The sequence below is a fragment of the Prinia subflava genome, chromosome Z (assembly GCF_021018805.1).
Source record: "Prinia subflava isolate CZ2003 ecotype Zambia chromosome Z, Cam_Psub_1.2, whole genome shotgun sequence".
NCBI classification, from domain to species: domain Eukaryota; kingdom Metazoa; phylum Chordata; class Aves; order Passeriformes; family Cisticolidae; genus Prinia; species Prinia subflava.
In genome coordinates this window covers 95538179-95552307 of record NC_086283.1, presented here as the reverse complement: position 1 = coordinate 95552307, position 14129 = coordinate 95538179, and the positions used below count along the sequence as shown (strand labels likewise).

At 37.1% G+C, this 14129-nt stretch overlaps 1 protein-coding gene across 3 annotated transcripts in view; it reads right to left on the bottom strand.

The window, feature by feature from the left end:
* Positions 1–14129, bottom strand: part of PIK3R1 (phosphoinositide-3-kinase regulatory subunit 1) — a 60523-nt gene that overhangs the window by 10577 nt on the left and 35817 nt on the right. Inside the window, exons 5-8 of one of the 3 annotated variants that reach the window (XM_063422137.1) lie at positions 11917–12048; positions 10831–11032; positions 10546–10625; positions 393–495 (exon numbers count right to left, since the gene is read on the bottom strand). In XM_063422137.1, the coding sequence (XP_063278207.1) occupies positions 393–495; positions 10546–10625; positions 10831–11032; positions 11917–12048 (517 nt within the window). Of the gene's footprint in view, positions 1–392; positions 496–1886; positions 2088–4073; positions 4808–10545; positions 10626–10830; positions 11033–11916; positions 12049–14129 lie in introns of those variants that run through there. The other 2 variants (XM_063422139.1, XM_063422140.1) reach the window with 2 other exon arrangements.

The following is a 14129-nucleotide window of genomic DNA, read 5'->3' as shown; positions in this document are numbered from 1 at the left end:
CTGGAGCAGCCAGTGCTGGTCTAATATACCTATATATAGTACAGATAAAAATGTTGCTAATATATAGCACTTGTTAGTCTGACTTGCTGACTACTGAGACTACAGCTGAGGTTTTGAATGAAAAACAAGAACAAAATCCTTTCTTAGTGCTATCTTTTCATGCTAGTATTTCACATAAGTCTTAAAGTACACAGAACAATCATTTTGCATTCTACATTCTAAGAGACTACCAGCAACTTTTTAGTCATATATGTTTGTGGTGGAAACTATCATAAAACTGCTCTTACAGCTGCGAATTTTCTACACTCACAGCATAATACATACACACAGAAGAGCACAGCAAGAATAGCACAAAGCCCAACATAAGAAATACATGTCTTGAGGTGATTTACCTTGAGATATCCCCCCAGTACCATTCAGCGTCTTGTAATGACATGTTGTTATTCATGCTATTGTTAGTTACAGTATTAGGTTTCGGTGGCTTAGGAGGCAGTGCTGCAAATGAAAGGGGGGAAGAAAAGTTGTAACTCACTGAAAACATGACCATATATTTCTTGAAATTACACATTATTACATAAATTTTATAATTCTCTGAATGCCTCAAGAAAAAGAACTGGTTACCAAATAGAGCTGTCCATCATTAACATCCTTTAAAAGACACTACAAGAATCAAGAAATTTGAAAACAAAATAATTCAAAATAAAGCTATACTGTTTCAAAAGATGATGTTATCTTGCAATAATATATTTTAAGGAAAATATAACACTATCCTCAACTCCTACGCCTGTGAAGAAAGCATTTGAGGAAAAAAATCTGAAGTTTGTTTTTACCTTCTTTCACCACCTTTGGGTGAACATAAGTAATAAAACATGCTATTTTTTTTTGTCCTCCTATGTAACAATCTTAGAGGAATTTTGCTGTTTTCTTACCTAGAAGCTGAGTAATAAAAGATGCAAACCCATAGCAATACAGTATATTTGAAGCAAAATCAGGGTTTTGTGACCCTCAGCATTCTGTGCAATGATTTGCAAAAAAAGCCAAAAATCCAAGCCCAACAGTTTAAGAAACCCATCTGTGACCCAAATATCCCTTGTGTTAATCTTAGCATTCTACAGAATAAATTGTGTTCCAAATGCCAGGACTGATTAAAAAGCACCCCCCAGCCCCCCTCCTTTTTCAATGTCAAAGCTGCATATGTATACCAGTGGGTGCCAGAGAAGATACTGCAGCACTGACTTAGTAACGAGAGGGACTACACTGGAATCAGGATTAAAAATCAACTCAGCTCTTTCAGTTCTCCAGTAAGTACCTCATTCTTGTCCTGTATATTATGACCAGGCTCAAAAGACAATGTTTTTGAAGTTGCAAGGAACATCAGGATAGTTTAATACTTTCATACGATATGAAAAAACGATGCTGCAACAGGAATTCAATCAGTATTGCTAGATTTTAAAAATGTTTTTTCTTTAAACAATCCAAGCCAATGACTTGGAATCACTGTTTCAGGAAATTTGAGTGTTACTACAGCATCTCCTTTTAGGCACAGTGTGGAACAGAGATAGCAAAAATAGTAATAAAAGAAATACAATTTTTACATGATAAAATAGCAGGACTAAAACTACATCTGACATAATAAAATCAAAACAGAAACAGGTCAATTCAGTAAAAATTCAATTAAGTAACCAGTCAGGTATTTTAATATGTTAAGATTATAATTACTAAAACCATGCACTAATCCACAATTTTTATTCTAATTTATGAAAAAAAGAAAACTATTTGTATCAATAACAAAGTAAAGAAATCCTACATATCCAGTATGAATTTTTCAGCAGCTATTGCAAACACCAAAATTAATTAAGTCTTCTATAATAAGACTGCAGTTTTACCTGGTGGATCCATTTCTATGTAAAACATCAAGTCTGTGCCACAATTTATATCTGTCTTAGGATATTCTATATCCAGTTCTTCCATATTCCAAACAGTATTGTACATTTGTATGAGTTTCACTGAGTAAGCTCAGATACAAGAAAAGAGTCAGGCTGTCTTTGTAATGGTGTCTTGGAATTCATTTTAAAACCTATAAGGGGCTGCACTGTAACCTATTACATCATAATCCTCAGCCAATCATGTCAAAATAATGTCACCAAACCACTCCTGCTTCCTCATTTTGTTCTACATTAATCTTAAAACAATTTCAGTTTAGGGAAGAATCTACATTTAGCAGAATTGCAATATAAAGCCAGTATTACACACAAAAGGAGCGAGTAGGCTCTCCTTGCCCGTGCTGCTGGCTCACTCTCCTGACTTTGCAGCATGGTACAGTCCAATCCTGGCAGGATGACAAAAGGCTGATATGCTGCAGCACGTAGCTCTTACACACAGGCGCACACAACACACTCACACTCACAGGGCAGCTCCCTTCGGAAGCAGGTCGGTCACATCTCAGGTGCATTCTCCTGCCTGAATGCCTGAAGTTTGACATTCAAAAGGATGTAAAAGCATTCTAGAACTACTGCACATATTAGAGATGCATTAGAGAAGAGCATGGCTGTGTGTGTGTATATCTGTTACACACTCATTTTACACAAACACACACAGATGTGTATATAGCCACATAATGAAACACGGATTATGTTCTTAAACTCTGCATGTTTCTACTGTTTTTATAGGCACATAGGTCTGATAGAGTTTATATTACTATATAAAGCATGCTTACTGCGGAGATGTCCTCCTCTCTTACTGTTATGTAATAGAACACAATTCAAATCAATCTAGATTAATTAATTTTGAAATGTAAACCCCAAATATTATAATCTTACATTCAGCTCATTCACCCAAACAATAGAAGAAAGTAATAACTGAGCAAGATCTTAAAAAATGGTGTTGCTGAACATAAAAAAGGCTCTGAGGATACAATATGATTTAGTCTGCCTTTTCACACAGTTTCTCTACCCTATTCTCATTGATATATTTATCAAGTTAATTGTTTTTAAAAGCAAGAGCCTCTTGTCAGTGTCTCCTTCGCCCCTTGACTTTGTGTCAGTAGCACCCTCCAACTATTTAGAAATATTCCATCTCTACTCCTCCCATCACTGTCTGTAACTCTCTCTGACCTCTTGGAAGAAACATGGACAGAATAGGGAATAACTTCAGAGCAGAATGCTATGTAAAGCAATATGAATGCTTTATACCCGCTATAATCTATGGGGGAGGAAAGCAGAGACCAGAAATAGCTACAACAAAGACTAGCTGTAGCAACTGTCTGTGCCTTAACACCACAAGAAATTTTGGAAAAGCTGAAATGTGCTCTATCTCACAAATATTCATTGAACAATTAACACAATTTATATGATTTCCAAATATTTTGCCCCTGCCTTCCCCCCTCAACCCCCCACTGTCTGTGCCTCTGAGCAGGTTACCCCTTTCAGACAAGCATCAACATACAAGAGCATATTTGGAGTACTGACATATACAAAAAGATGAATGCTACTTTGCTTCATACATAAAGAAGCTTCATTTTGAAGTAGACTTTCCCCTTCCTGTTGAAGCAGATATGCTCCAAAGATTCCTTCCATTTCCAAAATGAAATAGGATACTTAAAATCACCCCAGACACAAGTCTAAACACTGAATTTAGTGGCTTAGCCCACCTGCTACCCAAACAGCTAACTTGCCAAGGTAATTATTTAAATTAAGTTACAAAGATTTCCTACAAAAGCTGCATTGCTGCTTTTAGGTCTCATATGGGATCAGTAATTTTTTTTTATTCCGCTGAATCAAAATTACTTTCAGGAAAAGTTACTTCCCTCGAGTTTCACTCGAGACCAAATTTAGGACTGAACAAACCTGTATAATAGGGTTAGTGCTCAGCTCAGACCAGCCTAGCCTGCAGGCAGGAAAAGACAGAGGAGGCAGATAGGCTATTACCTATTTTGTATATAAGCTGGAGAGGTACTGAAGTACTTGACTTAAATTCATGTATCTTAAGACTTTTAAAGCTCTACCTGGCAATCAGTTACAGTACAATACTTCGACAAGATGGTGAAAAAAACACAGAAATTAAAAATCACTTACTCTGTAAGTTATGCATCGCAAATGATCACCCTTGCAAAACAGTCGAGAATACAATCCAGTATTGGTTTCCTCTGATAAAACTCTTGCTTAAAAAGAAACCCTAAAACCTCCATTTACTAGGAAGCTTCTCTGAAGCAATGAAGAAAAAGAGATTGCTCTGCTTTCCAACCAATGTTCCATAAAACCCCCTAAAAGAGTTGCAACTTGCAGTAAGAAAATCCAAGCCTTCTCTCTCAACTGCTTAAACCTCTGTGGTACCCAGAAGGTATCCACTTACTCTGGTTCATCATTAAAAACTGAACCTGACTTCAGTACTGTGAAAAAAAAAAAGAAACCACCACCCTCAGTAGCTTGCACGTCTCTCTCAGATAAAGATCTCAGTTTCATGATTAACTTGGGTAGGTTCAAATATTTGCTGAGCCAGGGATTTCAGCTGGGGGATGGGAGCCAGATTCAAAGTAAAAGTTGTCATCAGCTAACAAGTGGCCAATGCGGGGCTAACTTTCTCATTTTAGCTAAGTAAATGAGAAGCCCATTGTAAGAGGCCTTAAAATAGTCCCTATCACTGGCTGCTGCATGCAGTATTAAAGATGAGAAAAGCAACACGAACAGCCACATACAGGAAGTGGCTACCTGCAGAAAAAAAAAATAGAATAAAATTTTTCCTTCAAAAGAGCTGCATCTCTAGAAGCAGCCCTGTGCAAGCAAAATAGCTTGCCTGCAAGCACAACAGCACCTTGTACATGCTCATGCCAGATCACAAATACAGGTGCTGCTTCAAGACCCTTAGTCTGAGGTTGTGAGACTTTTTATTAATTTCCTATATACTAAAAATTTCTAAAAAAAACCACTATCCGTAGTGGTTCCCTGTATATCAGGATTGTTCAATTCTTGGCCAGGGAGGTGGGAAAATCAACTGTACAGAGAGGGAGAAGCTTAGGTTAAATCTATTTTCCCTGCCTTAGTGTTTGGTGGAGATCGAACTTGCTAAAGGAGCAGAGCAGCAACTGAAGAGCCTACTTCCCTCTGTCTACAGAGGTTATCTTCTCTGCCAGTTAAACTTCTACAAGGAAATAAATTCAAAGTAAAAGGAGAAGCAGATAAGTTAGGGGAAAGAGAGAAGAGGATTAATATTTTCCTCCCACTTCTTGCAAACACTGAGAATTTATTTGAGATCTGCTTGTTGCTCTTTAGGGTGGTCAAATAGTATTGAAAAATTTTTGCCTCCTTAATACTTCACATATCAAAATCCTCCTATGCTGTGAAACTTGCACCTAATAATAAAATCCCAAATATCTGCAGTACATTTTTGATGTTTTGCACTTGACTGATTAGTTTCACCTATAACAATCCCTTGCTTCCCTTGTTTTAGCCTCTGCCTACTTGAACAATTGTCAGTTCTAAATATATTTTCAAGTAGCAGAGTCAGAAAGGTACAGCCTGCTTCAAGAGGAGATAGAAATCTGTGTTTCTGAACTAATTCAGCTTCAGATTGTAGTTGATATTCTTCTTTACTGTTAAAATTACAGAAGGGGTTGAGAACATTTCTTGGTTTGTAGGGCCACAACACAGTGGTATATAGTCAAACGGGAAAAGACAAGCCAAACTTGGTTCACCAAACTTTTTTATAAACTAAAAAAGCACAGACACCCACACAGAGATAATGAGTTCTTCATTATCCTGCAGGAGAGATTCAAGTGTCTTGTCAAAAAAAAAAAACAAACAAACAAACAAACAAACAAAAAAAAAAACCCAAAAGACCCACAAAAACCAAAAAAAACCCACAAAAAACCCCAAAAAACACACAAAAACAAACAAACAAACAAAAACCCCCACACACCCTGGCATGCACACACCTGTATTTTCAAATATTGGCCTGTCTTGTCTTTTTATCTAAATTTCAAAATCTCGAGTGGTGCCCATTTAATTTGCAGCCTACTATTCCTTGCAGTCGTACTCACAGTGTTCTTCTATTAACATAGAACATTTTTTTTCTAAAAAATTATGCCTGAAGCAGGAAAAGAACTGATCATGTTTGACGTGTGTTTTGCACATAAACATAAAAACCTGCACACGGACATGAAATTCTGTAAAAAAACGCTAAAAACGTTGTACGCATTGTCTCGCTCCTATCAAATTCTCGCAATTAGGTATTGAGAAACACGAATCACTGGCTTGTGTCAGAGCTTGGACCAAGGACGTTCCAAAGTGCGGTGGTTCCGTTAGGTCAGGGATGGAGCCTGGCTGCCAAAGGCTTAGGCGGGGAGCCCTCTGCTGGGTAGGACACGGATGCGCACGGTCCCCCCGCCCGGGGCACCGCGCCCGCTGCTGTCCCCGGCGCTCGCAGCCCTCTGCTGCTCCCAGCCAAGACCCTGACAGGATGCAGATAACTTCTGACAAGGACAGCATTCCTACACGTTTGTTTACGTCCCCAGGACGCTACCGACAGGACTGTGGTCTCAGGCTGATGCCTGTAGCAACAGAGGGTACCTTTGAGGAGGAATCAAATTCCAGGAGGAACTGGATCAGCCTTTACATTGTCCTGCTCTAGCTGTTATGCCACCACTGCTGCAAATATTCTTTATAGCTGAAAGCAAAGTGTCTGCAGGTCGGTGATGCTGCCAGGACTTTGACCTCATCCCCAACAAGTGAGCAGTTACATATAAGCAGCCTTATTACCTCACTCCTTCTTACCTATGATGCTCTGAGTAATAAAAACTACTTTTTCAGGCTGCAGTATTTCAGTCTGAGCTGTTATTTACAAGGTTACATACAAGTCTGGGAAACAGGGATAAACTGGGATAGACAAAGCAGCTCAGCTCTAGTCAGTGCACAGGCTGTTGGAAGCTTTGACTCATTGACAGAAGGCAGCTCTTTCCTTGGCTGTAGCTCTTCTGCTCTTCACCAATGAAGATGATGAGATCCAGTGCTATGAGCTCCCCACATCCCTTTGCTCTCTTGCCATATCCCACTTCCTCTTTGCCTTCCTAAGATAGACATTATTCTCACACACCCCAGCTCCAGGAAGGACCCCTATCTCCCTAAACTCCCTACCCAAAATTACCTCCCAACTCTCTCTGTGTGGCCTGCCTTGGCAGCTAAACTGACCCTGTTGCTCCGAGCACTCCCTGCACCTACGATGGGCAGCTTTGGGATCTGCATCCAGGGCAGGCCACCTCCAGACAGACAAACCAGGACCCTTAAAGATCCTTGACAATGAACTGGAAAACTACCCCAGTCTTCTATACCTATTAATATATCTCCTATAGCCTATTTCCCACTGTTTGCATTCACAAGTCTGTGTGGTCGGTGAGATTCTGTGAGACCTGAGCAGCGCTATTTGCTAAAGTCTGTTACAATTAAGATATTTTATTCTAGTAGTACTGGTTTGGATAGCACATTTAGAGACTTGACCTTTGTTTCTCACTGTTCTTTTTTCATTTAAAGTCTGTGCAGCTATACATCTAGCTGGGATGTTCAGATGGGATGTAAAATCCACCTACCTTGCCCACCAACACCATCTTTTGTCTCTCCTACTGACAGACTTGAACAATGTGACAAGAACCAGAAAATGGATCTAATTTTTTCTAGCCTTATTTCTCCTGCAACATTACTTTTGTCTTCATCTGCTACACAAAAATCTACGATACTATTAATAGGTATTGTTAACTTTAGTATTTTTGTGTAGGACTAAGCACTATTTTAATCCACAAACTAGAATCTACAGTTTGCTGATGAACACCAAGACAGACAAAAAACCTCAGTGCAACTGTTCTGTGGTACGTCAAGGAGAAACTTGACTACGGTCTAGGAAAAACTCTTCTTTTTGTGTTATGACATTGAAGAAGCATCACTCTAGCTAGAACATGTCCAACCAGAGATGCCTAATTTAAGATACTAATTCTAAAATACAGTAAGATGTAAGGTCCAGCTGCTTACTTTTTAGTGTTTTCAAGTAAGAAGCATAATTAGTGGATGATGTAGTAAGGAAAAAACCCCACAGCTGTGCAAAGTTTTACTTGCTATTCAGATTGGTTATCTCTTAAGACTGCATTTAATGTATTTATATCCTGCATAAGATACCACTAGAACTTCATGCACAACTTGTTCTAGACAGAATGTTCTCATCTTCACAAAAAGAATTAAGAAGGAAAGAAGCCATCACTCCAGCCTGTGAAAAAGAGAAGAAACCTGGCAGCACTGGCTTCCCTGTTATCGCTTAATAATCATGACGTTATTTTCAATAAGTAAAATTCTTTCTTCTTAAGACCTCTCAAATTTTCTGCTTGTAAGATTTTATTTAAGATTGTCATTCTCAAAATACTTAAATAACAAGTAAGGTGTATTTTATTGTGATCTTCTTTTTATTGCAGTCTATGTAAAAAGTCTTTATGGAAAATCAAACCACTAAAAGCAATAATCCTAAAGATGACAATTCTGAAAAACACATCTTAGAGTGTTTTTATAGTTTATATGAGAATGGTAAAAATAGACCACTTCAGATGTTCAGGTCACTGAATGATATTGGTGCGGAAATGGACTCATGGCCTAATCCTGCAAACTTACAGAACATTTTATTAGGATTCAACTTTTGAAAATGATTCAAACTCTTTACAGGCCTGAGGGCAGAGACTAGCTAACCAGACTCTGCAGAGCCTGAAAACTTGTATCTGAAGTTTTTTCCAGCATATTAGTACATGTGCAAATGTTCTACTAAAAAACATTCTAGTAGATGTGATGGACTTCGAAATGCACAGGGAAGGAATTTTATTTTTGTAACAGATCACATGAAAAATTCTAGTAGGACTGTCAAAGTAAACGATTGCATCATGCTATATTAATTAATGCAGAAGTAATATTAAAAACAATCAGATGTTAACATTATAATTATTAGTGTAGTGTCAAATCATATAAATCTGATGGATACAATGGCATTTCTTCAAGCACCCTAATGACACTCTCAAAATGACTAGATTCCTTGTCCTCATTAGTAGTTCTAACATCAACACCTTTCACTTTTACACTTTCCTCACATGAAGCAACTTGGGCAGATAGGCAACCAAGTGATCTCTTAAATCCAACTTAAAAAAATCTTGCTTTGAAACTGAAGAAACTGTTGACCCTACCTTTGTGACCTACCAACCAGTGCTTCTAGACATACATATTTACATACTTCAAAGCATTTGCAAACGTGTAACCATAAAAAATGCTATTAGCATTAGACTATTAGAATCTGTTTTGCTTTTTAAGGCTTGTGACATGTGAAAAAGAAAATAATTCTTTAACAATTAGCAGCTATTTGCTGATTCTTAGTAAAATATGACAAATACTGTCAGCCTGGACTCTCCTAGTTGTTACAAAGCATTAGGCAGAAAAATACACAGGCATTCTGGAGATCCTTGCTTAATTACTTCACCCAAATTGAACAAAACTAAATAGCAAGCTGAAAACAGATGTACACAAAATGTTAGGGAAAGTTTCTTAACTAAAAGAACTGGCAAGATTAGAAAAGCCTTTCAATTAGAAACAAAAATTTTAGCCATTTTAAACTAATCTTCATTAGCTGATGAAGAGGATTATACAATGTGCCTACCTGAAACACAGGAAATAAAGCACTTTTCTGCTGTGTTCTAGCTCTTCAGAGCTTAAGTAACCCTACAAATCCTACTGCCAAGAACTTTATTTTGTGCTTTGACTACAGAGGTGGGAAAGGTATAGGATGTCTGATGTTCTGTTCACCCTTTCCTTTGTTAGGATATTCTCTGTTAATAAGCTGTGAAAGGAATGCTTTCAGCTAATATGCAAAGTTCCCTGCATTAATAATTTTCTTGCACATAATTAGCAACCCTGCCTTGCTTCTACCTAATACTTGATTCAAACCCAAGGATTTTGCATAAATTGGAGGTGTGTTTTACTATTTTTTAACTTAATTACATGTTAACTTACAGAAGCAATACAAGTAGGATCTAACTTTCCTGGATGAGTTCTTAATATTTTTCACATTATTTATTGATATTGATAAATATTTTGCATATCTGGATTAAAAAATACATGTATGTAAATAATATCTCCATAGGGTACAGCAAATCTAAGAAAATTTGCCTGGGAGTAAATTGGGAGTTCAATAAAACCTTGAGAATTAGCCCCCCACCACTGTATGATATGTATTCTATTGGTTTGCAGGTCTTAAAAATGAAATCCTATTTGTTATTTTCTGAAAGAGAAGAAAAGTCCTAAGGCTGTACAAACTATTGGCACAAAAATTATTTTAATGAACAAGATTATTTCTTATAAAACCAACCTTGCACACCACTACAAAACATATGAACAACTTAGCTCTGTAATTGTGCAGTTTTGTTTTGCATTAAGTTTTGATTTAAATAGAAAAAATGCAAGCATTTATGCTCTTAAGTTGAATTTTAATATTTAAGAGAATATATAACTTTTTAAATTAAATTTTATTTTTTTTTACCTGGTACGGGCTGTCTCTCATTCCATTCACTTGTGATTAAAACCTCTAGGATTTTTATGTGGTGTTCTGTATTATCAGAGCTGCAAGAGATGGATTAGACAGTAAGAATAAGGAGAAATACAAAAGTTTACTTTAAATTATTGAAAAAAAAGAAATAATTTACTACAATGTCCTCACATAAAAAATAAGGTCAGAAAATTATTTAAGTAATCTTATTTTTAAGTTTTTTTGTTTATAACTAATTCATATTTACAGCACAAAATATGGTAAAGATGACCCACATACCTTGCTAGCTGGAATTTGAAAAGCAGAGGGCTGAAAATTTCAGCCAGAGACCTTGCATTCAAGAGATTTTTGCTGGAAGCTTGACAAACTCTGAGGAAATGTTTGAGCAAATACTGGAGTGTGAGCCAATACTGGGGAGGTATATTTGGAGATCTGATCAGTTTCTTCAGCAACTGAGCATATTCCTCTGAGCTCTGCACTTCTGCAAGCAAACAGATAAATGGTTGTTGAAACCAGCACAGGAACACGCAAGTAAAATGAAACTGTGACTCCTTTAGAAACACCAATTTTACAGAAAAAAGAGAATTCTGTCCTTCATTAGAGCCAAAAGACTTCTTTCTTCTCTTAAAAGAAGTGAAATGCTCAGGGAAGAGTGAAGAACAAGTATTTAAAAGTCAAATGGAAACAGATATGCATTTTGGTAAAAACCACAATGTGTTCAGAGTGTACTGGTAGAAGTCTGTCTTGTGTTTAGCGTCACACATGATTGGGTAATTCTGAGATGCACTAGATAAGTCTCACAGGTGCTGTTCTAACTTTGAAGGTTACCAGTAACAATATCCTGCCCTGAGATATATAACAGAATACTTGGCCCATGTGCTGAAAGCCTATAAGCTGTACTTGTTTGAAATGACCACTGTAGACCACGAATCTCACATGCATGTATTTCTCACTTCATAATCTGCAACCCCAATGTAACACAGCACTACATGACCTCTAATACATTTACTTTGTCAGCACTGATAAAAAGTTAAAAATTAGCTCTCTGTATACAGGTAAGTCCTTGATTTTTTCCCCCCAGTTCTTCTATAGCTTTTCTAGTTACTAAAATGAACAGAACTGTGTTATCCCTTATATTTTACATTATGTTTACCTAAATAAGTAACCAAATAATGCAGAATAATGTCTGGATCTGAACTGAAACAGCTTTAATTGAAAGGGGTAAAGGTATACTTATGGCTTCTGAGATGCTGCCAGGTTGTGCAGAATTTTTGCTGTTCTGTGGGTGACAGCTGGACCACCAGATATTCATAATTCTAGTAAAAGTCTTTTTGCTTGAGATTTGAAATAATGCAATAATCATACCTTGAGCTACAGAAACCATGTCACTGTAAACAGCTGCTGGAATGATGGGATTCGGCAGGTCCAGGATATACCTCTTGAGAGCATCTGATAAAGTGTGAACATCAAATGTCTCTAAATCTAATGAAGAGGCATCTAAAGGGAAAGAGCAACACGCTTTTTAGACTTCAGAAAGTGAAAAAAATACACAAGCTCATAAAAACCCAAAATTCCTAACTTACATCTGGTTTGTGGGGAAAAATTCATAAGAATTGACACCAAGAATAAGACACCAAGAAATATTTTTGAGATGAAGAACACAAGAGTTCACCACCATGCCCAGTCCCTTGGCATCTGATGAACCAAATGGTTTCCATAACTGTATCTGCCCTTGTGTCACATACAATTCAGGGCTGAACTCAGAGCAGTGGTAGTGGCTTGCTACATCTTGGCAATGTTATGGAACATCAGAATATTTTTAACAGGTCTCTGTTGTACATGTAAATATTTTGGGTAACAAGTAAGTACTAATCAAAGGTTTGGTCAAATGCAGCTTCTCTGCAGAGAGCTACTTCTATTATGACTGGAAGTTTGATTAACATCTTGGGGATCTAAGTCTGCAAATATTTATGTAAGTAAGTTGAAACAAATATACACGTGCAGAACTGTGTGCTTGGTCTTTTATGCAGCTGTTGGAATTTATCTTGTAAAACTTAATACCCTTCTAGGACAGTTATGACTTGGGATAATGTTTGGGAGTGTCACGTAAAGGACTACTTGTTAGTATTGGAGCAGAGAATATTGGCAGCAAAAATAAAAATGAAAAAATACAGAAATCCTTAATGAAAGCAAGATTAGGGTTCTTCCTATAACATGAAAATCTGGCACAGTGAAGTCCTAAGTGTAAACAAAAAGATCCATATTTTGTACAAGAATTTAGAAGTATTAATGCTGACCAACCTTCTGTCTAGCAAGGTCCCTGGTAAAACAACTATTGAATCTATTTGTCCAATTTAAACAAAGGCTAGAGGGAGGTAGAGGACTCAGATAAATGGTGTGTCTGCCAATACTGTGAAATAAGGCAGCCAAGAGGGGGATAGTAGAGAGAAGCTTAGTACTCCTCCACTCCCTTTGTCTTCCCCAATAAAAAGCTTCCAGTATGAGCTCAAATGTTATCAGACACCAAAGAATTTGCATGAGAGAAAAGGCATAATTAATGTCTCAGATGACATAAAACTTGCAGTGTGGGAATGATTTCTGCAAGAGCAATTATGTGTCAGAGAATCCACAAATTCTTATAGAAATAGCTTTTATTAGTTTTGCTGCTCACTGACTGTTTTTTATTTCATAAGCCAAGTTAAATCATACTTCTTTAGTGTTGACCATTTCTCTCAAGTATGTCCCAAATTACTATAATGAATACATGAGTAAGAATATACTTACTCTGCAACTCTCTGGATGTAATATCATAAACAGACCTGAACTCCATCTGCTGAGCTGACAAGATGTAAATCAGCTTTGATTTTGGAGCTAGATAGTATTGTGTTGATGCTAAGAGACAGTTATCCAGTTAAAACATGGAGAGCATTTTAACCACTAGCAGAACAGCACACTGATTCAAGTTCACAACTTTGAGATCAAAGCTGACTTCACCCTCTGAATTAGCATTCTGCTAATTCAAAGAGAGCAGGCAGAGGAAATGAGGCCTATCTCTATCCCTGCCCCTGGATACTCACTGCACCAGCTCTGTCCTGGAAGACCCTACTCCTATTTTAAAGAGAATTAAGAAAGAGACACTGTAACTAAAGGGAAAAGTTCTGTTTCTGTTACTCAAACCTAATTACATTTTCAGTAAGAATACATGTAAACCCTGAGTTTTTCATCTCAAGAGAGAGATAAACCTTTCATAAAAGTACAGCTCAGTTTAGAGACTTAAAAAAGGATTCAGATAATTTAAGAGATACAATCATATTGGTGCTACAGAAAATCTGGATTTATCTGGACTGAAGAACATAAATACAACACTAAAAATGTGACTGCTGTCATGAGGCTGCTAGCATCACATGCCTATTTTCTCTCCCTGCTTGTACATATACACTTCTTCACTCCTACTACAATCAGCATAGGACAGGATGCCCTTTTGTTTTGAAAAACTAGACAACTCAGAGTATCTATCATCTCTTATTCACTGTGTTTGCAATTATTAAAAATGAGGTATCTAAAGCATTGTGTGAGTT